Source organism: Coregonus clupeaformis, chromosome 1 (genome assembly GCF_020615455.1).
Source record: "Coregonus clupeaformis isolate EN_2021a chromosome 1, ASM2061545v1, whole genome shotgun sequence".
Taxonomy (NCBI): domain Eukaryota; kingdom Metazoa; phylum Chordata; class Actinopteri; order Salmoniformes; family Salmonidae; genus Coregonus; species Coregonus clupeaformis.
The window spans coordinates 48,095,150-48,122,864 of record NC_059192.1 but is presented as its reverse complement, the minus strand read 5'-3'; the positions used below and the strand labels follow the sequence as shown (position 1 = coordinate 48,122,864).

At 42.6% G+C, this 27,715-nt stretch overlaps 1 protein-coding gene across 3 annotated transcripts in view; it reads right to left on the bottom strand.

Moving 5' to 3' along the window:
• LOC121569905 (polycomb group RING finger protein 6) overlaps positions 1 to 25,916 on the bottom strand; it is a 30,116-nt gene extending 4,200 nt beyond the window's left edge. Inside the window, exons 1-10 of one of the 3 annotated variants that reach the window (XR_006001399.2) lie at positions 25,469 to 25,916; positions 25,186 to 25,285; positions 24,984 to 25,080; positions 24,363 to 24,418; positions 24,194 to 24,292; positions 23,881 to 24,001; positions 23,403 to 23,430; positions 23,121 to 23,219; positions 13,944 to 14,030; positions 11,985 to 12,204 (exon numbers count right to left, since the gene is read on the bottom strand). Coding sequence is in view for 2 of the 3 variants with exons in the window: in XM_041881222.2 (XP_041737156.1) it covers positions 12,154 to 12,204; positions 13,944 to 14,030; positions 23,121 to 23,219; positions 23,403 to 23,430; positions 23,881 to 24,001; positions 24,194 to 24,292; positions 24,363 to 24,418; positions 24,984 to 25,080; positions 25,186 to 25,285; positions 25,469 to 25,618 (888 nt within the window). In the remaining variant the exon portion in view is untranslated. Of the gene's footprint in view, positions 1 to 11,408; positions 12,205 to 13,943; positions 14,031 to 23,120; positions 23,220 to 23,402; positions 23,431 to 23,880; positions 24,002 to 24,193; positions 24,293 to 24,362; positions 24,419 to 24,983; positions 25,081 to 25,185; positions 25,286 to 25,468 lie in introns of those variants that run through there. The other 2 variants (XM_041881222.2, XM_041881236.2) reach the window with 2 other exon arrangements.
• Between the last annotated feature and the right edge of the window lie 1,799 nt (positions 25,917 to 27,715).

The window sequence follows — 27,715 nt, the reverse complement described above, 5'->3', positions numbered from 1 at the left end:
TAGCAGATAGCAGCAAGTGTAAAGTTCTGCTTGAATCGTGTCACAGCTATATGTCTTGTCCAGATGAGAAACTGAGAAGGGGCTCGTTTGGTGTGAGGTCATGTTGTCATCATATCACTACCACTCTCACTCTGCTTGACATGACAGGAAACATTGTCACGTCGGCGTCCAGAGTAGTCTACTAACCTAGCTTCAACCCCGTAGAGTAGACTGACCAAATGCACTGCATTATACTGAACTGACCCCATGTATGATACAAAGGGACAGATCGATCAAAATAGGGGAGTGTTGTAAAAAAAATATTTTTGCTTTGGGAAGGGTTGTGTGGCTTTTTATTGGGCACAGGGGAGGGTAGTGCGTATTTTACCTGGTTTACATTCGCTCTGCTGCTTATATTTTCCCCATAAACAATGGCTTACTTTAGAAACGTTTGTGAAGGTTTGGTATGGTGTGGCTATTATTAAGCTTTAGCTACTGCAGGCCTATGATATGAAGGCAGTGTGCCCCGGCGCACCAACTGACTCCAACAGTTGAACTTGAGGCGAGGAAATCTGTTTCAGGCCTACCAGAGTTACTCCTATAAACTTTATACAAAATATTCGGATTGAACATTTACCAATTAGCCTCCTTCTCAGGGGCGGTGTGTTCAATAGGGCGATATGGGCGACGCACTGCCAAACGGGAAAAGGAAGGGATTTTTTTTCTAATCAATTATATCACGGCAACAGTAGTTATCAGTGTTGTAATCTAGACGTCTGATCTGCCACAGTGCCACTAAATGTCCAATCAGGCTAAAGTCGTGCTTCAAATGGCCCCCCTTTTGGGGCGATTTCAGTCAGGTTGAAAATCGCCCAGAAGTCTGTCATAGACTCCCATGTAAAATCTATTTTTTTCAAATATCAGAGCTTTCAATACAATCTCTATGGGTTTCTGAGGGCTTGCACTTACGCGCTTTCGTCATACGTAACGTAACCATGAACGTAACTAAGAAAAGAGCGGGTAGCCTCATCAATCAATTCACGTACTACTATCAAGATGGCTATAGCGTTCAGTGCAACTCGATTGTGTCTTTGAAAGAAGTTCCTTTTTGTCGGCGAACAAATGAAGATAAATTGGCAACGAAACAATTAGGACCTCCCAGACCAAATTTAATAATTCAACAGGTTTCTACTAAAGGGGGGAAGTCCTACACCCGAGGATTTTCCAAAAATTGGTACGAACGAAAAACCTGGCTAGCAGGCTGCGATGTAGCTAATGCAGTCTTCTGCTACCCCCTGCTTACTCTTTCACCCTGAAGGCGGCACGGCAGACAGCACCGCTTGGACAGCGACTGGTGTGTAACGGACATGCACCATCTTTCAGGAAAGATTAAGAAACATGAGCTGTCAAAGACCCACATGGATAGCTGTTTGAGATTGTCTGCTTTGGGGAGAGTGAACATTCCCACTCAACTGGATGAGGGATACAGGCTAGCTGTCCGCCGCCACAACGATGAGGTTAGTGTTGATAATCACAAGTTTACTGGAGAACTGAAACTGACAAGGCTGACAAGATAGGACCCTTTTGTCCATTGTTATTGGATAGGAACAGAACTTATAACCAGCTCCTGACCTAAATAGATCTTAGCACAACATTTTACTCAACATATCATATTCCATATTCACTATAACAAATATATTTACTACGACATTAGCAAGAACCGCCACATCCTCAGCCGGCTAATCCAGTGTGTGAAGTTTTGCGGAGTGTTTGAGTTAGCTTTGCGAGGCAAAGATGAAACTGAGGGGCTCCACCAACCCTGGTAAGCCAACACTTTTGAGATCAGTCAATAAATGCTTCTGGTATTGACTTATATGCTGCCCCTGTCTTCATGTTGTTGCTGGACATATCTTTTTAAAAATGTGTGTAGGTCACCTAAATCATCAGAAAAATTGCCCCCCCTGAGAATTTTTTCAGGAGCCGCCACTGCTCCTTCTGTACGTCTATATCTGTATAGCAGACGCAGTAGCCATCTGACATAAATAAATGCATGTCGGTGTCATAGCATGCCAGCGGCATATCTCTCTGGGGTTAGGCCTAAGCTTCTCTTCCTTTGTATACTGAACAAATATATAAATAAAACATGCAACAATTTCAACGATTTTACTGAGTTACAGTTCATATAAGGAAATCAGTCAATTGGATTTCACATGACTGGGCAGGGGCGCAGACATGGGTGGGCTTGGGAGGGCATATGGCCCACCCACTTGGGAGCCAGGCCCAGCCAATGAGAGTTTTTCCCCACAAAAGGGATTTATTACAGACAGAAATACTCCTCAGTTTCATCAGCTGTCCGGGTGGCTGGTCTCAGATGATCCCGCAGGTTAAGAAGCCAGATGTGAAGGTCCTGGGCTTTATTTAAAACAAATATTTAACCTTATTTAACTAGGCAATTCAGTTAAGAACAAATTCTTATTTACAATGATGGCCTACCAAAAGGAAAAAGGCCTCCTGCGGGGACGGGGCTGGGATAAAAAATAAAAATATAGGACAAAACACACGACGACAAGCGAGACACCACAACACAACAGAAAGAGAGACCTAAGACAACAACATAGCATGGCAGAAACACATGACAACACAGCATGGTAGCAACACCACATGACAACAACATGGTAACAACATAACATGGCAGCAGCACAACATGGTAGAAGCACAAAACATGGTACAAACATTATTGGGCACAGGAAACAGCACAAAAGGCAAGAAGGTAGAGAAAACAATACATAATGCAAAGCAGCCACAACCATCAGTAAGAGTGTCCATGATTGAGTCTTTGAATGAAGAGATGGAGATAAAACTGTCCAGCTTAAGTGTTTTTTGCAGCTCGTTCCAGTCGCTAGCTGCAGCGAACTGAAAAGAGGAGCGACCCAGGGATGTGTGTGCTATGGGGACCTTTAACAGAATGTGACTGGCAGAACGGGCGTTGTATGTGGAGGATGAGGGCTGCAGTAGGTATCTCAGATAGGAGGGAGTGAGGCATAAGAGGGTTTTATAAATACAGTTGAAGTTGGAAGTTTACATACATTTAGGTTGGAGTCATTAACTCGTTTTTCAACCACTCCACAAATGTCTTGTTAACAAACTATAGTTTTGGCAAGTCGATTAGGACATCTACTTTGTGCATGACACAAGTAATTTTTCCAACAAACAGATTTTCAGACAGATTATTTCACTTTTCAATTATATCACAATTCCAGTGGGTCAGAAGTTTACATACACTAAATTGACTGTGCCTTTAAACAGCTTGGAAAATTCCAGAAAATGATATCATGGCTTTAGAAGCTTCTGATAGGCTAATTTACATCATTTGAGACAATTGGCGGTGTACCTGTGGATGTATTTCAAGGCCTACCTTCAAACTCAATACCTCTTTGCTTGACATCATGGGAAAATAAAAAGAAATCAGCCAAGACCTCAGAAAATAAATTGTAGACCTCCACAAGTCTGGTTCATCCTTGGGAGCAATTTCCAAACGCCTGAAGGTACCACGTTCATCTGTACAAACAATAGTACGCAAGTATAAACACCATAGGACCACGCAGCCATCATACTGCTCAGGAAGGAGACATGTTCTGTCTCCTAGAGATGAACGTATTTTGGTACGAAAAGTGCAGATCAATCCCAGAACAACAGCAAAGGACCTTGTGAAGATGCTGGAGGAAACAGGTAAAGCTTGGTCGCAAATGGGTCTTCCAAATGGACAATGACCCCAAGCATACTTCCAAAGTTGTCGCAAAATGGCTTAAGGACAACAAAGTCAAGGTATTGGAGTGGCCATCACAAAGCCCTGACCTCAATCCTATAGAAAATGTGTTGGCAGAACTGAAAAAGCATGTGCGAGCAAGGAGGCCTACAAACCTGACTCAGTTACACCAGCTCTGTCAAGAGGAATGGGCCAAAATTCATCCAACTTATTGTGGGAAGCTTGTGGAAGGCTACCTGAAACGTTTGACCCAAGTTAAACAATTTAAAGGCAATGCTACCAAATACTAATTGAGTGTATGTAAACTTCTGGCCCACTGGGAATGTGATGAAAGAAATAAAAGCTTAAATAAATCATTATTATTCTGACATTTCACATTCTTAAAATAAAGTGGTGATCCTAACTGACCTAAGACAGGAAATGTTTACTAGGATTAAATGTCAGGAATTGTGAAAAACTGAGTTTAAATGTATTTGGCTAAGGTGTATGTAAACTTCCGACTTCAACTGTATATACACTACCGTTCAAAAGTTTAGGGTCACTTAGAAGTTTCCTTGTTTTCGAAAGAAATGTAATTTTTTGTCCATTAAAATAACATTAAATTGATCAGAAATACAGTGTAGACATTGTTAATGTTGTAAATGGCTATTGTAGCTGGAAATGGCTGATAAAAAAAAAAGTTTTATCTACATATGCATACAGAGGCACATTATCAGCAACCATCAGTCCTGTGTTCCAATGGCAAGTTGTGTTTGCTAATCCAAGTTTATCATTTAAAAGGCTAATTGATCATTAGAAAACCCTTTTGCAATTATGTTAGCACAGCTGAAAACTGTTGTGCTGATAAAAGAAGCAATAAAACTGGCCTTCTTGAGACTAGTTGAGTATCTGGAGTTTCTGGCCATTTTGAGCCTGTAATCGAATCCACAAACCGATGCTGGCATTAAGATTGCACTCAATGAGCTGTATAAGGCCATAAGTAAACAGGAAAACGCACATCCAGAGGCAGCGCTCCTAGTGGCCCGGGGACTTTAATGCAGGGAAACTTAAATCTGTTCTACCTCATTTCTACCAGCATGTTAAATGTGCAACCAGAGGAAAAAAAACTCTAGACCACCTTTACTCCACACACAGAGACGCATACAAAGCTCTCCCTCGCCCTCCATTTGGCAAATCTGACCATAACTCTATCCTCCTGATTCCTGTTTATAAGTAAAAACTAAAGCAGGAAGCACCAGTGATTCGGTAAATAAAAAAGTAGTCAGACAACGCAGATGCTAAGTTACAGGACTGTTTTGCTAGCACAGACTGGAATATCTTCCGGGATTCTTCAGATAGCATTGAGCAGTACACCACATCAGTCACTGGCTTCATCAATAAGTGCATCGATGACATCATCCCCACAGTGACGTACGTACCCCAACCAGAAGCCATGGATTACAGGCAACATCCGCACTGAGCTAAAGGGTAGAGCTGCCGATTTCAAGGAGCGGGACTCTAACCCGGACGCTTGTAAGAAATCCCGCTATGCCCTCCGACGAACCATCAAACAGGCAAAGAGTCAATACCGGACTAAGATTGAATCGTACTACACCGGCTCTGACACTCGTCGGATGTGGCAGGGCTTGAAAACTATTAGACTACAAAGGGAAGCACAGCCGCGAGCTGCCCAGTGACACGAGCCTACCAGACGAGCAAAATCACTTCTATGCTCGCTTCGAGGCAAGCAACACTGAAGCATGCATGAGAGCACCAGCTGTTCCGGACGACTATGTGATCACGCTCTCCGTAGCCAATGTGAGTAAGACTTTTAAGGAGGTCAACATTCACAAGGCTGCAGGGCCAGACGGATTACAAGGATGTGTACTCAGAGCATGTGCTGACCAACTGGCAAGTGTCTTCACTGACATTTTCAACATGTCCCTGACGGAGTCTGTAATACCAACATGTTTCAAGCAGACCACCATAGTCCCTGTGCCCAAGGAAGAGAAGGTAACCTGCCTAAATGATTACCACCCCGTAGCACCCATGTCGGTAGCCATGAAGTGCTTTGAAAGGCTGGTCATGGCTCACATCAAAAGCATAATCCCGGATACCCTAGACCCACTCCAATTCATATATCACCCCAACAGATCCACAGATGACGCAATCCACTCTGCCCTTTCCCACCTTGACAAAAGGAACACCTATGTGAGAATGCTGTTCATTGACTACAGCTCAGCGTTCAACACCATAGTGCCTACAAAGCTCATCCCTAAGCTAAGGACCCTGGGTCTAAACACCTCCCTCTGCAACTGGATCCTGGACTTCCTGACAAGCCGCCCCCCAGGTGGTAAGGGTAGGCAACAATACATCTGCCACGCTGATCCTCAACACTGGGGCCCCTCAGGGGTGCGTGCTTAGTCCCCTCCTGTACTCCCTGTTCACCCATGACTGCGTGGCAAAACACGACTCCAATACCATCACAACAGTGGTAGGCCTGATCACCGACAACAATGAGACAGCCTATAGGGAGGAGGTGAGAGACCTGGCCATGTGGTGCCAGGACAACAACCTCTCTTTCAATGTGAGCAAGACAAAGGAGCTGATCGTGAACTACAGGTAAAGGAGGGCCGAACAGGCCCCAATTAACATCGACGGGGCTGTAGTGGAGCGGGTCGAGAGTTTAAGTTCCTTGGTGTCCACATCACCAACAAACTATCATGGTCCAAACACACCAAGAGGGCACGACAACACCTTTTCCCCCTCAGGAGACTGAAAAGATTTGGCATGGGTCCCCAGATCCTCAAAAAGTTATACAGCTGCATCATCGAGAGCATCCTGACCGGTTGCATCACCGCCTGGTATGGCAACTGCTTGGCCTCTCACCGTAAGGCGCTACAGAGGGTAGTGTGTACGGCCCAGTACATCACTGGGGCCAAGCTTACTGCCATCCAGGAACTAAATTATATACTAGTGGGATTTGATATGTCTTCTTTGTTTGTTAATAATATTATATATGGAAGATAGGTAGGTAGTTGAAAGGAGTGATAATTTTATTTTGACCAATAATTGTGAAAGACAATAATTTAAACACAAAGACAATATTTTTAATGAACTGCTCAAAAAAATAAGGGGAACACTTAAACAACACAATGTAACTCCAAGTCAATCACACTTCTGTGAAATCAAACTGTCCACTTAGGAAGCAACACTGATTGACAATAAATGTCACATGCTGTTGTGCAAATGGAATAGACAACAGGTGGAAATTATAGGCAATTAGCAAGACACCCCCAATAAAGGACTGGTTTGCAGGTGGTGACCACAGACCACTTCTCAGTTCCTATGCTTCCTGGCTGATGTTTTGGTCACTTTTGAATGCTGGCGGTGCTTTCACTCTAGTGGTAGCATGAGACGGAGTCTACAACCCACACAAGTGGCTCAGGTAGTGCAGCTCATCCAGGATGGCACATCAATACGAGCTGTGGCAAGAAGGTTTGCTGTGTCTGTCAGCGTAGTGTCCAGAGCATGGAGGCGCTACCAGGAGACAGGCCAGTACATCAGGAGACGTGGAGGAGGCCCTAGGAGGGCAACAACCCAGCAGCAGGACTGCTACCTACGCCTTTGTGCAAGGAGGAGCAGGAGGAGCACTGCCAGAGCCCTGCAAAATGACCTCCAGCAGGCCACAAATGTGCATGTGTCTGCTCAAACGGTCAGAAACAGACTCCATGAAGGTGGTATGAGGGCCCGACGTCCACAGGTGGGGGTTGTGCTTACAGCCCAACACCGTGCAGGACGTTTGGCATTTGCCAGAGAACACCAAGATTGGCAAATTCGCCACTGGCGCCCTGTGCTCTTCACAGATGAAAGCAGGTTCACACTGAGCACATGTGACAGACGTGACAGAGTCTGGAGACGCCGTGGAGAACGTTCTGCTGTCTGCAACATCCTCCAGCATGACCGGTTTGGCGGTGGGTCAGTCATGGTGTGGGGTGGCATTTCTTTGGGGGGCCGCACAGCCCTCCATGTGCTCGCCAGAGGTAGCCTGACTGCCATTAGGTACCGAGATTAGATCCTCAGACCCCTTGTGAGACCATATGCTGGTGTGGTTGGCCCTGGGTTCCTCCTAATGCAAGACAATGCTAGACCTCATGTGGCTGGAGTGTGTCAGCAGTTCCTGCAAGAGGAAGGCATTGATGCTATGGACCGCCCGTTCCCCAGACCTGAATCCAATTGAGCACATCCGGGACATCATGTCTCGCTCCATCCACCAACGCCACGTTGCACCACAGACTGTCCAGGAGTTGGCGGATGCTTTAGTCCAGGTCTGGGAGGAGATCCCTCAGGAGACCATCCGCCACCTCATCAGGAGCATGCCCAGGTGTTGTAGGGAGGTCATACAGGCACGTGGAGGCCACACACACTACTGTGCCTCATTTTGGACTTGTTTTAAGGACATTACATCAAAGTTGGATGAGCCTGTAGTGTGGTTTTCCACTTTAATTTTGAGGGTGACTCCAAATCCAGACCTCCATGGGTTGATAACTTTGATTTCCATTGATAATTTTTGTGTGATTTTGTTGTCAGCACATTCAACTATGTAAAGAAAAAAGTATTTAATAAGATTATTTCATTCATTCAGATCTAGGATGTGTTATTTTAGTGTTCCCTTTATTTTTTTTTGCAGTGTATTTTTGTAGCCTGGTCGCCAGATCCGTTTGCGCTTTAGCCAACTCCACTGTGGTTCCTTGTCATGCCATGCATGTACAGTAGTATATGGGGCTCTGTTGATGAAGCCATTGAAAATTTACTGTAACCATTTTGTCACGATTTATTGAACCTTGTGAACAAATCAATAAATGACTGACAAGTCTGTTCACTGCTCTCTCAGATTTCCCATCGAGTTGAGTATGAAAAAAGGTTTGATTTAGATCCAGGCCATGATTTAGATAAGACCTGAGCTGAGAGAGGATATTTACTCTCCACAGCTAATGGGCTTACTTTTTGATCAACTTGAAAATCATTCTTTCAACGCTGACAACCTGTTAAAGACAAACACATTTTTATTAAAATGTTACATAGTTTTGTTCAGTATAGTTACTGCAGAGTGATAAGACTTCCCATTACCTCCCTGTCCCGCTATGAAAGGCGCTGGCTACGGCATGAGCTCAGGGTCAGTCCTAGCTCAGTGACTAAGAGGATGACACTGCACTGGACAGATCAACCCTGACCCCTGGGGAGTCACAATCCTGCTTCAGAGCCTCATAACAGGTCAAATCATAACCTAAACCTCCTTAGCATATACAAACGTGACCAGAAATCAAATTCACATCATTAACATATCAAACCTGCTAATACAAAATGTAGCCCAACCAAACACAAAATTGGTATATAATATATTGCATAGTATTTTATTTGTGTTAATATTGAGAAACTGCATGTAAGAAATGTTTGTTGTATCAAATCCCAATTTGTTGTATTGGTTGTATCAAAAAGGCCTGTTTAAATCATCTTCAAGTAACAGCTGTGTGTCTCTAAAATCTGGTCAGGAAAAACAAACGGTTCATCAATATTCAAGACAATGACATGAAGTGACAATAAGCGTTTACAGACAGTCTGTACAAATGTTCATCGCTCTTAAATTATGTTTGATGTAAACATGTAAACAGTACAGAACACAGATACAGATTCAACTCATTGTAGCAAAAACATGATATCAGTAGCATTACGGGTCCTTTTAGTCTTCATCAACTTATACATTTTAAAGCTGCAATATGTAACTCTTTGGGCGACCCGACCAAATTCACATAGAAATGTGTTATAAATCTGTCATTCTCCTTGAAAGCAAGTCTAAGAAGCAGTAGAACTGTTTTATGTGCACTATTTCTATGCTTCCCGTTCTTAAGTTTCGCTTGAGTCTTTTACTTTTGGTTTTGTACACCAGCTTCAACAATATTTTTCACAGTGGTTTAGATGGTACCACGATTCTCTACACTACACTTGCTTGCTTATTTTGTCACATAACCTGAAATTAGGCGAATTATTAAAATTTTAGCAACCAGGAAATGGCGGAGCGATTGCTGCATAATGCATCTTTAAGTTTGTTCACAGACTGTATTTAACACCAAGGAACTGTTTTACGATTAAATTGTCCCCAACTGCCAACTGTTCAGTGTCCCCTAAATCTGGTCGGCAAATTCCTTCATATGATGTGGGAGTACCCTGCAGTTAAATGCTTCTGGAGCAAAGGTAAGAAATTAAAATATTCAATGCTTTGCATCTATTATGTTACTTAACCCTGATAGCCCCTTGAATCTCTCAGTGGAGGCTCCTCAGGGGACGCAGGGGAAGACCATCCTCCTTAGTGAATTTCAGAAAACTTTAAAATAGTGAAACATTAAAATGTATCCTTTTTAGATAATACTATATTAAATATATTCACGTCACCAAATAATTGATTAAAACACACTGTTTTGCAATGAAGGTCTCCTGTAGCCTTAACAGCACTCTGTAGGGAAGTGCCACGGTGTAGCCGGAAGACAGTTAGTTTCCGTCCTCCTCTGGGTACATTGACTTCAGTACAAAACCTAGGAGGCTCATGGTTCTCACCCACTTCCATAGACTTACACAGTAAATATGACAACTTCCGGAGGACGTCATCCAACCTTTCAGAGCGCTTGCAGCATGAACTGACGTTGTACACCCAAAGTGTGGTGAACAGTTGACTCAAAGAAAGACAATAGTTGAACAGTTTTGAACAAATTAATTTCTTCAAAAATGAAGGAGAAGCGAGAGCTAGCTATATTTAGTATTTTTTTCCACTTTCACTAACTTAGAAAATACAGCTCGCTAGTTTAGCCTACTCAAACACTCGACTCAAACATAGGGATGCTAGCTGGTTATGGCTATCTAACACTGGAATTCTTCCAAGACAAGGTAAGCTTTTGGTTTTATAATGTATTGCCACTGGGGCCTGCTGGTGTAACTGCTAAACTTCTTGCTGACTATACACTATACTGCAAGATTGTAGCAGGTTTACTAACGCGTTAGTTCTAGTAGCTATGTTGACTATGATGTTCTAATATTGTGACAATGTAGGCGATGTGTAGCGGTTAATATATGAAGGTTTGGAATGTTTTTTTTGCCTGGTCACAGACAGCTGATGTGTTGTGCACTGAAGTCCACAAGCGAAAGGAAAAGGTGATAGGAGAGCGCGTAGATGCGAGAATAAATTATACAACGATCAAAGGGATCATGCTGTATTGTATGTATGTGGCTGCTATGAAAGTGGTGTTCACGGGTGATCAGGTGTGTATTCATTCCGCCGATTCAGTTGAAAAACGTTTCTTAAAACGGAAGCAAACGGAACGAAACAGGGATAAACATAGCTGAAGTTGTCCAATAGAAACTTGTTTGCAACTGTTGGACAAATGATTACACCCTAGATCAGCTAGATGCAGGCAAGAGTGTGCAAGGCAGTATTGAACGTGTCAATGTATATCACCTTGATTTCTCTCGACCTGTGCACCTAGCGTACTTTGTACACTTTCATTTATAGGCTAGGTCGTAGCAACCTCATGATGGGTTTGGGAAAATTTTAGTATCATGTAGTAGCCTAAACCTATCGATATTACATTGAGCTGGGTAAATAGTCATCCAATATGCTGTAATAGAAATAAGACCAAGCTTATAAAAAAATAATATATATATATATATATTGAGTTCTCCCTCATCTTAAAACGGCACCAACCGCCACTGCTCTCAATCAGAGAAGATTACTGCTGGCAAGCAGCTCTGCTGCTGCAAAAAAAATGTTGGCTCTAAGATGGCAACCACCGCACTCTCTCCCATTTAACCAGTGGACACAGTTATTATTAGATGTTATAACGTTATAACATTATAATTATCGACAGCGAGAATGAAATGGTGCTAGTCAAGGAACAATTGAGACCTGGATTAATTCATATATTTGACTCTAAAGAACAATCTCAGCTAAAGCCCCACACATACAAACAAATGATATATGTATTTATACTTTTGTCTAAATAGAGACTCTGGGAATGGATGGATGGGAGGGGGACTGAAAAAGGTTGGTCACAAAATAAAAATAACATAGGGTGTACTTTCAACTCATAAAGTGTAGCGTAGCAAAAACATGAGCTTTTGGTATCAGTAGCATGACAGGTCCTTTTAGTCTTTCAGCCCTCTGAAATCACAGTTTCGGAGATATAAAACTATAACCTAATCCTAACCTTACCGGGTTTCTGGACCCTGGATTCAGCAATTCCCTGTTAACTGTCAGGTATAGGTAGGCAGAGGGTAGAAGACTTGATTCTGTTAGGCATTAGCAACAGAATGAAGACCGTGGTTCCCTGAAGGTCAGCGTTAATATCAGGATCACATCCATCCCACTTCCTTCCCCCTGCTCACGTGTGAGCAGACAGCACCAGTCCAAAGTGGAGAATCAAAAGACCATCCTGGGAATAAAAACACATACAAGAAAATAAGCACACATAAAACTCATAAATGGAGGCTAACGATATCAGTGCTATTTCCAGACCAGAGAGTAACTACAAATACAGTGGGGGAAAAAATATTTAGTCAGCCACCAATTGTGCAAGTTCTCCCACTTAAAAAGATGAGAGAGGCCTGTAATTTTCATCATAGGTACACGTCAACTATGACAGACAAAATGAGAAGAAAAAAAATCCAGAAAAATCACATTGTAGGATTTTTAATGAATTTATTTGCAAATTATGGTGGAAAACAAGTATTTGGTCAATAACAAACGTTTCTCAATACTTTGTTATATACCCTTTGTTGGCAATGACACAGGTCAAACGTTTTCTGTAAGTCTTCACAAGGTTTTCACACACTGTTGCTGGTATTTTGGCCCATTCCTCCATGCAGATCTCCTCTAGAGCAGTGATGTTTTGGGGCTGTCGCTGGGCAACACGGACTTTCAACTCCCTCCAAAAATGTTCTATGGGGTTGAGATCTGGAGACTGGCTAGGCCACTCCAGGACCTTGAAATGCTTCTTACGAAGCCACTCCTTCGTTGCCCGGGCGGTGTGTTTGGGATCATTGTCATGCTGAAAGACCCAGCCACGTTTCATCTTCAATGCCCTTGCTGATGGAAGGAGGTTTTCACTCAAAATCTCACGATACATGGCCCCATTCATTCTTTCCTTTACACGGATCAGTCGTCCTGGTCCCTTTGCAGAAAAAACAGCTCCAAAGCATGATGTTTCCACCCCCATGCTTCACAGTAGGTATGGTGTTCTTTGGATGCAACTCAGCATTCTTTGTCCTCCAAACACGACGAGTTGAGTTTTTAACCAAAAAGTTCTATTTTGGTTTCATCTGACCATATGACATTCTCCCAATCCTCTTCTGGATCATCCAAATGCACTCTAGCAAACTTCAGACAGGCCTGGACATGTACTGGCTTAAGCAGGGGGACACGTCTGGCACTGCAGGATTTGAGTCCCTGGCGGCGTAGTGTGTTACTGCTGGTAGGCTTTGTTACTTTGGTCCCAGCTCTCTGCAGGTCATTCACTAGGTCCCCCCGTGTGGTTCTGGGAGTTTTGCTCTCCGTTCTTGTGATCATTTTGACCCCACGGGGTGAGATCTTGCGTGGAGCCCCAGATTGAGGGAGATTATCAGATTATCAGGTCTTGTATGTCTTCCATTTCCTAATAATTGCTCCCACAGTTGATTTCTTCAAACCAAGCTGCTTACCTATTGCAGATTCAGTCTTCCCAGCCTGGTGCAGGTCTACAATTTTGTTTCTGGTGTCCTTTGACAGCTCTTTGGTCTTGGCCATAGTGGAGTTTGGAGTGTGACTGTTTGAGGTTGTGGACAGGTGTCTTTTATACTGATAACAAGTTCAAACAGGTGCCATTAATACAGGTAACGAGTGGAGGACAGAGGAGCCTCTTAAAGAAGAAGTTACAGGTCTGTGAGAGCCAGAAATCTTGCTTGTTTGTAGGTGACCAAATACTTATTTTCCACCATAATTTGCAAATAAATTCATTAAAAATCCTACAATGTGATTTTCTGGAATCTTTTTTCTCAATTTGTCTGTCATAGTTGACGTGTACCTATGATGAAAATTACAGGCCTCTCATCTTTTTAAGTGGGAGAATTTGCACAATTGGTGGCTGACTAAATACTTTTTTCCCCCACTGTACATAGGGCCTTAGAGTGGACCCACCTGTAGAGCGTCATCTCCCATGGAGCTCTGAACCTCTCGCAGCGACTGGTAACGGTCCAGGAGGTGGTCTCCACACACAACATCCACCTGCACCACAACGTGACATCATACCACTGCGACAGACTGCATGACATCATATGAGAGTGACACACTGAATGACAACATTCACCTGAGGTAGGGAATATCTGAGAGCGAAAACTGGTAGGTGCAGTTTGGGATGTGCAAATGAAAACCGAAATAAAGGCTACTGATAAATTTCAATTAGACACAGAAATAGTATTCCTAATTAGAAATGAAATCCCAAGTTCAAGAACATTGGGAAACGGTGGCACACCAATTTTTTATTTTTAAGACGTCACCTCATTTCACCTTTTATTTTCGGCTGGGCAGGCCAATGCATTTCGGCAGTTATGCCTTGTTCAGAGCATCAAGAGATACGCCAAAGCCATAGTTTTTTATGCAAGTGCCTAGGTGATAATTACAATTGCCCACACCTGTAAGAGGGCAGTGCATAGTGGTATTCAAAACATTAGTCAACCAACAATTGTTACAATATATATACACAAATTACGGTTGGGCGTTATACAGATTTTCATACCGAACAGATCCAGTACAAGCTTCATTTCGAAAGACCCTACAAAGAACGAGAGACCCTAACCCAGCGGTCCCTCCCTGCCCTCGCCCTTTCTCTAAATCCTCATAATTTGTCCCCCCCTACCCATACAAGCCCAGCTGTCACCACATTTGCCAGACTGGTTGAAAAGGAATTGGAAACTATACTCAAAAATGACAAGGGACCCCAATATCACAATCTTCCTCCAGCCAAAAGATGAGTACTAAAATAACTCCATGAGAATAAGGACATTGTCATAAAACCCGCGGACAAAGGTGGGGCAATAGTTATGGACATGCGCTATCTGAAAAACACCTGAACCTGTCATGTTCCTATCGACCGTTGCAAAGTGACCCTATTGATAGCTTGTTACAACATGCGTCTGACCAAAACTGGATCACGGGTTCCTAAAAAAAGTCACCTATCCAGTCATCCCAGTTATCTATTCCCTTCCGAAAGTGCATAAGAAACCTACTCAGCCTCCACCCAGACCTATTATCAGTGGCATAGGATCAGTCACAGAGCCCCTTTCGAAATTCATATATTTATTTCCTGAAATATATCATTTTTAAGTTGCCAACCTTTTAAAGATGCAAAACATCTACTCAACTGCTTAAACAACTGTCAAAGGGATTCAGATGTACTACTCGTTACGCTAGATGTGGCCAGTCTGTACAAATTCCTAAAATCACGTGACGACTCGGTGAATCCCCCTAATTACTTTGTTGGAGCTCTTGAAATTGGTACTTGCAAATAACTATTTCAGCTATGACAAATTCTACCTACAAACCAAAGGCACAGCAATGGGCACAGCAGTACCCCAGATTATGCAAACCTTGTCGTTGGAGATTGGGAGGCAGTTGAGATGGTCAAAATAAAGACAATAAGCCTTTTCTTCCCCATATTAAGTTTAGGAAGCGCTACATTGAGGACACAATTTTATTTTGGGGTTCATCTAAACAAAATATTGATGACTCCGTTATCTGAACACCACAACGACTTTCCTTCAGTTCACTGTTAAAAGTGACCCCAAAAGTATCAACTTCCTGGATCAAAATATTCAAGAACTTCCACCAATCAGGTGGCAACCTCCCTAAAATGCTCTCACAACGAGAGATGTTTTGGATTGATAGAATAAACACCATGCATTCTAGAGGTCTAAATTATCATTTCCCATTCAGACCATTCTTGTAGACCAGTGGTCTCCAAACTTTTCTGAGCCAAGATCACTTTTGGAGTAAAAATGCAGGACGAGATCTACCGCTCCAAAAAAACATGACTTAAAAAATGTAAGCCTATGCAACATTAACCTATTAAAAAGGGTAGGTAGCATAAACGTAACCACATGTTACATATGGATTTGCATTAGTATACGCATCAAAAGACCCAATACAAAGTCACATCTCACTTTTCTTTTTTTCGAGTTATTACATAAAACCGATCAGAATTCCAAAGAATGACGAAGTAAGTCATGTTGGAGAAAAGAAAAACCAGGGTGTTATGTAATATGGAGGACATGGCAAGCAAGCCTATTCTCTATAATGTAAACACCGACAGAAATAACTTCTAATGTATAACTTCAAATTAAACCAAATCATTTGTACTGATGACTACTGGTTTCAATTACATTTTCAGCCAACTTACAAGCAAATACTAAATTAATTTATTGTTACAAATCAACTTGCAAGGTTGCTAGCCACCTAGCCTGCTAACGTTAGCCCTACTAGCCTGGTAACATTACGATAGCAGTGCATGAGCCAGCCAGTTGCTATCAACACCTAGCTCACAGCTACATTAAAGTAAACCAACGTTTTGGAAATACATAACGCCATCTAACCTGTTATCAAAACAATGTTAACTATATGCAGTTATATTAGCCAGCAAGCTAGCCAGCCAGCTAACGTTAGCTATTTAAACAACTAGCTCTTAGCCTAGCCAACTACCGTGGTTATGGTCGGCAAACTAGAGCCCAACTACTGGAGACCAGCTAGACCACAACACAACCAAAACATAACCTCAGATTAAAAGCAACGAGAGAGCAGATTTACAGATTGATGGATGGGGCCAATCCGATGGTAAAACTTATAAAAGAGTGTAGGCTGAGTTAGCTACCAAAGTGAGGGGGAGGCAGGCACGTCGCCGGGCAGAGGGAGAGTCAGGGAAATCCTAAATAGACAGATTCCAGATGTCAGTCAGCTACTGCGCTAGCACTATGCCAATGTGGAAAAAGTTACAAAAACCCCGTAGCCTACTTCACAGACAACATGCCGAAAAGTTGACGCAACAAAAGGAGAACAGACGAGGTACTACACAATTAGAGCAAGCAGGTATGATTCTCGCTTTCGTTTTGAACCCACAGCAAGAAGGCACCAGACCCTGCTGTTATAATGGGTTCCCACTAGATAACACAGCCAAAGTCCGTAAAGAGTATGCTGCATGGCCGCACGTGCCCCATCTGCTTCTTGTTTACATCACACTTCCTCATGATTAGTGGATTGTAACTCACCACCGCTAACACTTGGTCTGGAATGTAATTACATGCTAGCATGGCTAGTGGCTAACATTAGCCAGTTTGAGCTAGCTACCGAGCTAGCATACGAACTCTGCAGCACAGAGTAGATCCTCCATACAACTTTAATAAATAGTGCATTGTGGGTAGTTTAGACTTTAGGAGATATCCGGAAATAAGTAAGTAAATATGCAATAACTCAAAAACAAAAAACTGTTTGTACTTATTGGTAACCAGATCGTGACAACAACTAAGTTACTAAGTCTGACCACACTGTGTTGTTACATTGGTGAGTAAAAACTCATGCATCCTACCCTTTAAAAAGTTTCTTCAAGTGCAGTCGCAAAAACCATCAAGCGCTATGATGAAACTGGCTCTCATGAGGACCGCCACTAGAATGGAAGACCCAGAGTTACCTCTGCTGCAGAGGATAAGTTCATTAGAGTTACCAGCCTCAGAAATTGCAGCCCAAATAAATGCTTCAGAGTTCAAGTAACAGACACATCTCAACATCAACTGTTCAGAGGAGACTGTGTGAATCAGGCCTTCATGGTCGAATTGCTGCAAAGAAACCACTATTAAAGGACACCAATAAGAAGAAACTTGCTTGGCCCAGAGACAAGAGCAATGGACATTAGACCAGTGGAAATGTGTCCTTTGGTCTGGAGTCCAAATTTGAGATTTTTGGTTCCAACTGCTGTGGTTTTGTGAGACGCGGTGTGGGTGAACGGATGATCTCTGCATGTGTATTTCCCACCGTAAAGCATGGAGGTGGTGGTGTTATGGTGTGGGGGGTGCTTGCTGGTGACACTGTCTGTGATTTATTTAGAATTCAAGGCACACTTAACCAGCATGGCTACCACAGCATTCTGCAGTGATAAGCCATCCCATCTGGTTTGGGCTTAGTGGGACTATCATTTGTTTTTCAACAGGACAATGACCCAACACATCTCAAGGCTGTATAAGGGCTATTTTACCAAGAAGGAGAGCGATGGATTGCTGCATCAGATGACCTGGCTTCCACAATCCCCCGACCTCAACCCAATTGAGATGGCTTGGGATGAGTCGGACCGCAGAGTGAAGGAAAAGCAGCCAACAAATGCTCAGCATATGTGGGAACTCCTTCAAGACTGTTGGAAAAGCGTTCCAGGTGAAGCTGGTTGAGAGAATGCCAAGAGTGCGCAAAGCTGCCATCAATGCAAAGGGTGGCTATTTGAAGAACCTCAAATATAAAATATATTTTGTTTAACACTTTTTTGGTTACTACATGATTCCATATGTGTTATTTCGTAGTATGTCTTCACTATTATTCTACAATGTAGAAAATAGTAAAAATAAAGAAAACACTTGAATGAGTAGGTGTTCTAAAACTTTTGACCAGTAGTGTATATTTGTCCTACATTCAATCAAGCTATCTTTCTGTCCAGATGTTTATTTTTCATACACCAAAGCATCTATTTTTGTATGTTTTTATTGTGCACTAGGAAGTGACTATTACACCAGAATATCTCAAATGTACTACTTCCACCTAAATGCTAATTTGTTAAGTTTATTCTGCTGATCTGTGTATTTGTATACAGTTCCTTCAGAAAGTATTCAGACCCCTTGACTTTTTCCACATTTTGTTACATACAGCCTTATTCTGAAATGGATTAAATAGATACTTTTTTTCTACATACAATACCCCATAATGGCAAAGTGAAAACATGGTTTGAAATTTTGGCACATTTATTGAAAATGAAATACAGAAATATAATTTACATAAGTATTCACACCCCTTTGCTATGACACTCCAAATTGAACTCAGGTGCATCCAATTTCCTTTGCTCATCCTTGACATGTCACTAAAACTTGATTGGAGTCCATCTGTGGCCAATTCAATTGTTTGGACATCATTTAGAAAGAAACACACATGTCTAAGGTCCCACAGTTGACAGTGCATGTAAGAGCAGAAACTATACCATGAAGTCCAAGGAACTGTCCGTAGATCTCAGAGATAGAATTGTGAGGAGGCATATATCTGAGGAAGGGTATAAAACAATTTCTAGAGATTGTTGAAAGTTTCCAAGAGCACAGTTGTCTCCCTCATTGGGAAATTGAACAAATATGGAACTACCCAGACTCGTCCGACCAAACTGAGCAACCGGGCATTATGGACCTTGGTCAGGGAGGTGACCAAGAACCCAATGACCACCCTGACAGAACTACAGAATTTATTTGCTGAGATGGGAGAACCTGCCAGAAGGACAACAGTCTCTACAGCACTTCACCAATCTGGGCTTTATGGGAGAGTGGCCAGACGGAAGCCACTCCTGAGAAAAAGGCACATGACAGAACACCTGGAATTTACAAAAAGCACGAGAAAGACAAATCATAAGGCAAAAGATTCTGTGGTCTGATGAGGCAAAAATGTAACTCTTTGGCCTGAACGCAAAGCGCTATGTCTGGAAAAAACAGGTACAGCTCTTCACCCATCTAACGCCATCCCTATCGTGAAGCATGGTGGTGGCAGCATCATGCTATGGCGATGCTTTTCAGCGGCAGGGACTGGGAGACTGGTAAGGATAGAGGAAACAAAGAATGGGGCCAAATACAGGCAAATCCTTGAGAACCTGCTTCAGAGTGCAAACGACAGACTGGGGGCGAAGATTTACGTTCCAACAGGACAATGACCCCAAGCATACAGCCAAACAAACACAGGAATGGCTTCAGAACAAGAATGTGAAAGTCCTTGAGTGGCTCAGCCAAAGCCCAGACTTGAATACCATTGAAAATCTGTGGAAAGACTTAAATTGCTGTTCACCGCCGCTCCCCATCTAAATTAACAGAGCTTGAGAAAACCTGCAAGGAAGAATTGGAGAAAATCCCCAAATCCAGATGTGCAAAGCTGATACAGACATAACCAAGACGACTCAAAAGCTGTAAATCGCCGCCAAAGGTGTTGTTTCTACAAAGTATTCACTCAGGGGTGTGAATACTTATGTAAATGAGATATTTCTGTATTTCATTTTAAATACATTTTCAAAGATTTCTAAAAACATGTTTTCACTGTCATTATGGGTTAGTGTGTGAAGATGGGTGAAATATATATTTTGAATCCATTTTGATTAAAGTCAAGGGGTATGAATACTTTTTGAAGGCACTGTATATATTGTAAGAATTGTTGGTTGACTAATGTTTTGAATACCAGTTTGCACAGCCCTGACACAGGTGTGGGCAATTGTAATTATCACTTAGGTACTTGCATAAAAAAAAAAAAACATTGGCTTTGGAACATCTCTTGATGCTCTGATCATAACTGCCTAAACGCATGAGCCTACCCAGCCGAAAATAAAAAAAGGTGAAATGAGGTGACGTCTTCTTGACTTAAAAAAATACATATTGGATTTCCGCCGTTCCCCAATGTTCTTGAACTTAGGATTTCATTTGAAGTCCTTGTCATATACACTGAGTATACAAGACATTAAAAACACCTGCTCTTTCCATGACAGACTCACCAGGTGAATCCATGTGAAAGCTATGATCCCTTATTGATGTCACTTGTTAAATCCACTTAAAAATCAGTGTAGATGAAGGGGAGGAGACAGGTTAAAGAAGGATTTCTAAGCCTTGAGACATGGATTTTGTACGTGTGCCATTCAGAGGGTGAATGGGCAAGACAAAAGTTAAGTGCCTTTAAACGTGGTATGGTAATAGGTGCCAGGCGCACCGGTTTGTGTGAAGAACTACAACGTTGCTGGGTTTTTCACGCTCAACAGTTTGCTGTGTGTTTCAAGAATGGTCAACCACCCAAAGGACATCCAGCCAACTTGGCACAACTGTGGGAATTGGCTGGCATTGGAGTCAACATGGGCCAGCATCCCTGTGGAACGTTTGACACCTTGTAGAGTCCATGCCCCGACGAATTGAGGCTGTTCTGAGGGCAAAAGGGGAGGTGGGGTGTAACTCAATATTAGGAAGGTGTTCCTAATGTTTGTTATACTCTGTGTACAGTGCATTCGGAAAGTATTCACACCCCTTCCCTTTTTCCACATTTTGTTACGTTACAGCCTTGTTCTAAAAGGGATTACATAAATAACAAATCCTCAATCTACACACAATACCCCATAATGACAAAGCGAAAACAGGTTTTTTGAAATGTTTAAATTGAGAACAAATTTAAACAGAAATACCTTATTTACATAAGTATTCAGACCCTTTGCTATGAGACTCAAAATTTAGCTCAGATGCATCCTGTTTCCTTTGATCATCCTTGATGTTTCTACAACTTGAAGAGTCCACCCGTGGTAAATTCAATTGATTGGACATGATTTGGAGAGGCACACACCTGTCTATATTAAAGGTCTCACAGTTGACAGTGCATGTCAGAGCAAAAACCAAGCCATGAGGTCGAAGGAATTGTCCGTAGAGCTCTGAGACAGGTTTGTGTCAAGGTACAGATCTGGGGAAGGGTACCAAAACTTTTCTGCAGCATTGAAGATCCCCAAGAACACAGTGGCCTCCATCATTCTTAAATGGAAGAAGTTTGGAACCACCAAGACTCTTCCTAGAGCTGGCCACCCGGCCAAACTGAGCAATCGGGGGAAAAGGGCCTTGGTCAGGGAGGTGACCAAGAACCCGATGGTCATTCTGACAGAGCTCCCGAGTTCCTCTGTGGAGATGGGAGAACCTTCCACAAGGACAACCATCTCTGCAGCACTCCACCAATCAGGCCTTTATGGTAGAGTGGCCAGACGGAAGCCACTCCTCAGTAAAAGGCACATGACAGCCTGCTTGGAGTTTGCCAAAAGGCATGTAAAGGACTCAAACCATGAGAAACAAGATTCTCTGGTCTGATGAGGTCAAGATTGAGCTCTTTGGCCTGAATGCCAAGCGTCACGTCTGGAGGAAACGTGGCACCATCCCGACAGTGAAGCATGGTGGTGGCAGCATCATGCTGTGGGGATGTTTTCAGCAGCAGGGACTGGGAGACTAGTCAGGATCGAGGGAACGATGAACGGAGCAAAGTACAGAGAGATCCTTGATGAAAACCTGCTCCAGAGCGCTCAGGACCTCAGACTGGGGCGAAAGTTCACCTTCCAACAGGACAATGACCCTAAGCACACAGCCATGACAACGCAGAAGTGGCTTTGGGACAAGTTTTTGAATGTCCTTGAGTGGCCCAGCCAGAGGACTTGAACCCGATCTAACATCTCTGGAGAGACCTGAAAATAGCCGTGCAGCGACGCTCCCCATCCAACCTGACAGTTAGAGGATCTGCAGAGAAGAATGGGAGAAACTCCCCAAATACAGGTGTGCCAAGCTTGTAGCATCATACCTAAGAAGACTCAAGGCTGTAATCGCGCCAAAGGTGCTTCAACAAAGTACTGAGTAAAGGGTCTGAATACTTATGTAAATGTGATATTTCAGTTATTTAAAAAAATATATATTCTAAAAACCTGTTTTTGCTTTGTCATTATGGTGTATTTTTAGATTGATGAGGGGGAAAAAACAATGGTATCCATTTTAGAATAAGGCTGTAACGCAACAAAATGTGGAAAAAGTCAAGTGGCCTGAATACTTTCCGAATGCACTGTATATGGCAGAGCACCCAGCTAATAAAGCGAGATACCGGAGTGGGTAATAGGTGCGCTGAGTGCCAAGAAATCAACCTAAACCTCTAATCCCTGTTACTGCTAAACACGCTACGTACAGGTAGCTCTGTTCCCTGGCTGTGCTGTTAGGCTCTGCAGTTTTATATAAGACACACAAACACACTTCCCTCTGTCCTTGTGTGAGCATTTGGCTCTGTATCTAACCCTCTCACCTGGTTACTTAGCCCTGATGTCCTAGAGTGCCCTGGAATTGCAACAATACAGGCCTCTAAAGTATATTACAGGGGATGAAATTGAGATGGGTTCAACATACCGCTTTCTTGAAGCAGAGAGCTCTCTCACATAACGATCAGATATGTGTAAATATTTATGCTTTTCCCTTGTCAGGTCTCCCTCTGAGAAATAGTTCATAACCCAATCAGACATCATGGTAAAGTAAATGGGTAACTCCTCCCACAGACCTGGCAAGTGGGACTCAGCTCCATCTTCCTCCTGATGAAGAGCGCCACATGGCGGACAGTGGCATCCCCCGATACTCGCACATACCGCCTCTCCAAAGGCTGGCCAGGGACACCAGTGTTAGAGCTTATTCATTTTACCAATATAACTCAATATCAACATTTCTTTATGTATGACCATTACTATATAGTGGCTGGATAGCAGCGTTATGCTGTTATTTATTTTAACAGTCTCATACAACCGTTGTTAAAACATGAGAAAATAGCTTGTCAGCAGTAAATTACCTTATAGCTGTCTATGCCTTCTTCCGCTCTGGAAACAAAACAAAACACAACTTTACATAGAATTTTCTTAATCCCTGCCACCAATTTTGTAAAGTTAACCATCAGTCTTGTAACTTCAAATGTTCTCCCTAGTCCAGGGTTTGCCAATCTCAGTCCTGGGGACCCCAAGGGGTGCACGCTTTAGTTTAAGCCATAGCACTTCACAGCTGATTAAAATAATCAACTAATCATCAAGCTTTGATTATTTTAAAATCAGCTGTGTAGTGCTAGGGCAAAAACAAAAACGTGTATCCCTTGCGGTCCCCAGGACTGAGTTAGGGAAACGCTGCCCTAGTCCATATGCACACAAAGGAAGCACTCCAGCACCATCTACTGGTGGAGACAAGAATGACCAGAGACAAACAAACAATCCAATTTCAAAATCTCTCAGGGAATACCCCTCAATCCCTCAAATAGAAGATGCTAGGGAGAGACTCACCCCACAAACTCCAGCTGCAGAGACACGTCCAGTTCAGGAGGGATGGTGAAGACAGACTGGGGCAGCAACTCCCTCCTCTGCTTCTGGTTCTTCAGCACAGGGACCGCAGGGGACGCCATCACTGAGGTCACAAAGGAAGCGTTACAGTAGCATTAGGGGAATGTTCCACACACAGCACTGAGACAGACAGAGACTCAGACATGGCTAAAATCAGAGGGTAGTCTTCAAATACCCAAACCATTTCATATAAACAAAGCTGCATCAAATCTCTACCAAAAACACAATTAACAGCAACAACATTCATCTTATATACCTGGTTTAGGCACCTCCAGTCCTCTCTGTTTGTAAAAATCAATCATCCTTGCTCTCTCCACTGCAACGACATAAAGAGTAAAGACAATACTAATTTTAACTGCAAAACTAAAGATTAACAAGAGGCAGTTGGGGAAAATCTGAGAAATGGAAGGCTTGTAGATACTTACTTTCTTCCAGATGTGGCAGCATCTTGTAAACAATATCTTGCAACTGTCTGTCAGGTCTGTGGAGATGCAAAAACACCCACTATACAGTAAGTATCTACATACCAGTGTATAAGTGACTATTAGCCTATAGCTCATTGTATTAATTGATAATGGGCCAATGGGAGAGGTATAGTAAACTACTGCAAAGCTGACTTCTGCACACGTCGTTTCAGTGAACATTTCTGTTAATCGTGGCAATGTTTTCATTCAAATGAGTTTGCACAATAGTAATATTTACATTTGTGTCCCTTTGGACTGTGCAGAAAGCAGAGTTGTGCAATAGACAAGTGTGCTTGGACATTAATAACAGTAGTGTCTACAGAGAGGCATCAGTATCTGTGCGTCACACCAGGACTTTGTGTTCCAGGTAACTCCCCAGCAGGGAGACTGTAACCATAGAAACAGACTCATGGGATGTCCTCTTTAAATAACACTAATGATGGCAAGTAGAAAAACAACCTTTGATGAAGTCTGAAATCTCTGTTTTTGACCAACTCTCATAAAACTGCATGAACCGATGTCTTCAAATGTAAAACAAGACAAGAGCCTGTGTGCTCGTAGATTTCAGGCAGGCATGCTTACCTTATATTGTACAGTGGCTGTGTCTGGTGGACCACAATGCTGCAATTGGGACACCTGTTGCTGTAGAAGAAGTGTTTCACTATGCAGCTTTTACAAACTGAGGAAAAGAGAACAGATTACAAAGCAAGTATGACTGATGTAATGAGACTGAAGTGATAGCAGTCATATTTCAGGAATATTTATCTCAATCATTGTAACTCACAAGTGTGCAGACACTCTGTTATGGTGGTGGAATCAATGAGGAATCCGCAACAGAGAGCACAGCGGATATAAGGGTAAAATTGATTAAGAGGTTGTTCAGGCTGTGAAAAGAAGAAAAAACACAGTCACAATGGCATTCCACATTACAGAACTGGAGTGTATCACATTTACAGTAGAGTACAAACCATTGTAGCAGCTATCATATTCATAACAGTACATTATGATTCTCGTCACTCTAGCAAAATAAGAAACACTAGATATTGTCCAAGTCTGCAACACTGTACCTCATCCTCTGAATCCGAGTCAACATTATTGGATGTCCCATCGTTGTCGACACTGTTCTGGCGGCTACCATCGGTTGGTGTCGCCTTTTCTGACTGCTGACCGACACTCAAGCAACCGGGTCTTTCGACTTCCGTGGTGCTGTCCTCCATGGTACTGCAAATTGTGTTGATTTCCGTGCCAATAAATTATTCAATTAATAATTTGATAATCACCTGACCCTGGCATTAGCAAGCGTGCTGGCTAGCTCAAGGAATACAAAAAACAAAACACACTACGATAACAGTTCAACCTTTCCCTTAACGGACTACCAATAAACCCCTTACGTGATTTAACTATTAACTCTTGCTTCAATGATTTAACCATTAACTATTGCTTAAACCTTATCGTTAACCGCAAATAAACAAACAAAACCAACTGTAACCTCCTTCTTCTTCTTATGTGGATTATATATGGCGGTTGGCAACCAACTTTAAGGTGCATTACCGCCACCAACTGGACTGGAGGGTGGACCAGAGACCGTGAAGGTCTAAATCAGGGCTGCCCAACCCTTTTCCTGGAGATCTACTGTCCTGTAGGTTCAGTCCAACCCTAATTTAGCATATCTGATTCAGCTAGTTAAGGTCTTGTTGAGCAGCTAATAAGTAGAAACAGGTGTGTTAAATTAGGGTTGGACTGAAAACACACAGGACAGTATATCTCCAGGAAGAGGGTTGGGCAGTCCTGGTCTAAATCCTACCCAATAATCTGGTCTCCCTAAGGAAACGAAATACATCATTAAATACTACATCCCCTGAAGATTTCCCCAGCAGTTCACTTAATCCTTGCTCTTCAACCCAATTACTCCTCAAATCTAATAACAATCGCTCCCTTTTTCTCACATATTTCTGGCACTGAAATAGAACATGTTCCACTGCCTCCATCTCCTCCTGACAATGATTACACCTCCCAGTCGGATGTTTCCCCACCACTTTCATTGTACTATGTATGCCAAGGTTTCCATTAGGAAAATTTGGCGACGGACAACGTCACCGGCAGAATTTAATTGAAAGGACATTTCAGACATTTACCGGATATCCATATGCATTCAGATCTGACTTGGCACAGCCAGTGCCATGAATAAACCAGGGACATTGGCCAAATGAGCCACATTTACGTGTCCTTAAAAACAGCCTATAACTAATTACAGAACTACTATTTCTTGTGTTTCTACAGTTGAAGTCAGAAGTTTACACACACCGTAGCCAAATACATTTCAACTCAGTTTTTCACAAATCCTGACGTTTAATCCTAGTAAAAATTCCCTGTCTTAGGTCAGTTAGGATCACCACTTTATTTTAAGAATGTGAAATGTCAGAATAATAGTAGAGAGAATGATTTATTTCAGCTTTTATTTCTTTCATCACATTCCCAGTGGTTCAGAAGTTTACATACACTCAATTAGTATTTGGTAGCATTGCCTTTAAATTGTTTAACTTGAGTCAAACGTTTCGGGTAGCCTTCCACAAGCTTCCCACAATAAGTTGGGTGAATTTTGGCCCATTCCTCCTGACAGAGCTGGTGTAACTGAGTCAGGTTTGTAGGCCTCCTTGCTCGCACACCCTTTTTCAGTTCTGCCCACAAATGTTCTATAGAATTGAGGTCAGGGCTTTGTGATGGCCACTCCAATACCTTGACTTTGTTGTCCTTAAGCCATTTTGCCACAACTTTGGAAGTATGCTTGGGGTCATTGTCCATTTGGAAGACACATTTGCGACCAAGCTTTAACTTCCTAACTGATGTCTTGAGATGTTGCTTCAATATATCCACATCATTTTCCTTCCTCATGATGCCATCTATTTTGTGAAGTGCACCAGCCCCTCCTGCAGCAAAGCACCCCCACAGCATGATGCTGCCACACCCGTGCATCACGGTTGGGATGGTGTTCTTCGGCTTGCAAGCGTTCCCCTTTTTCCTCCAAACATAACGATGGTCATTATGGGCAAACAGTTCTATTTTTGTTTCATCAGACCAGAGGACATTTCTCAAAAAAGTACGATCTTTGTCCCCATGTGCAGTTGCAAACCGTAGTCTGGCTTTTTTATGGCGGTTTTGGAGAAGTGGCTTCTTCCTTGCTGAGCGGCCTTTCAAGTTATGTCGATATAGGACTAATTTTACTGTGGATATAGATACTTTTGTACCTGTTTCCTCCAGCATCTTCACAAGGTCCTCTGCTGTTGTTCTGGGATTGATTTAAACTTTTCGCACCA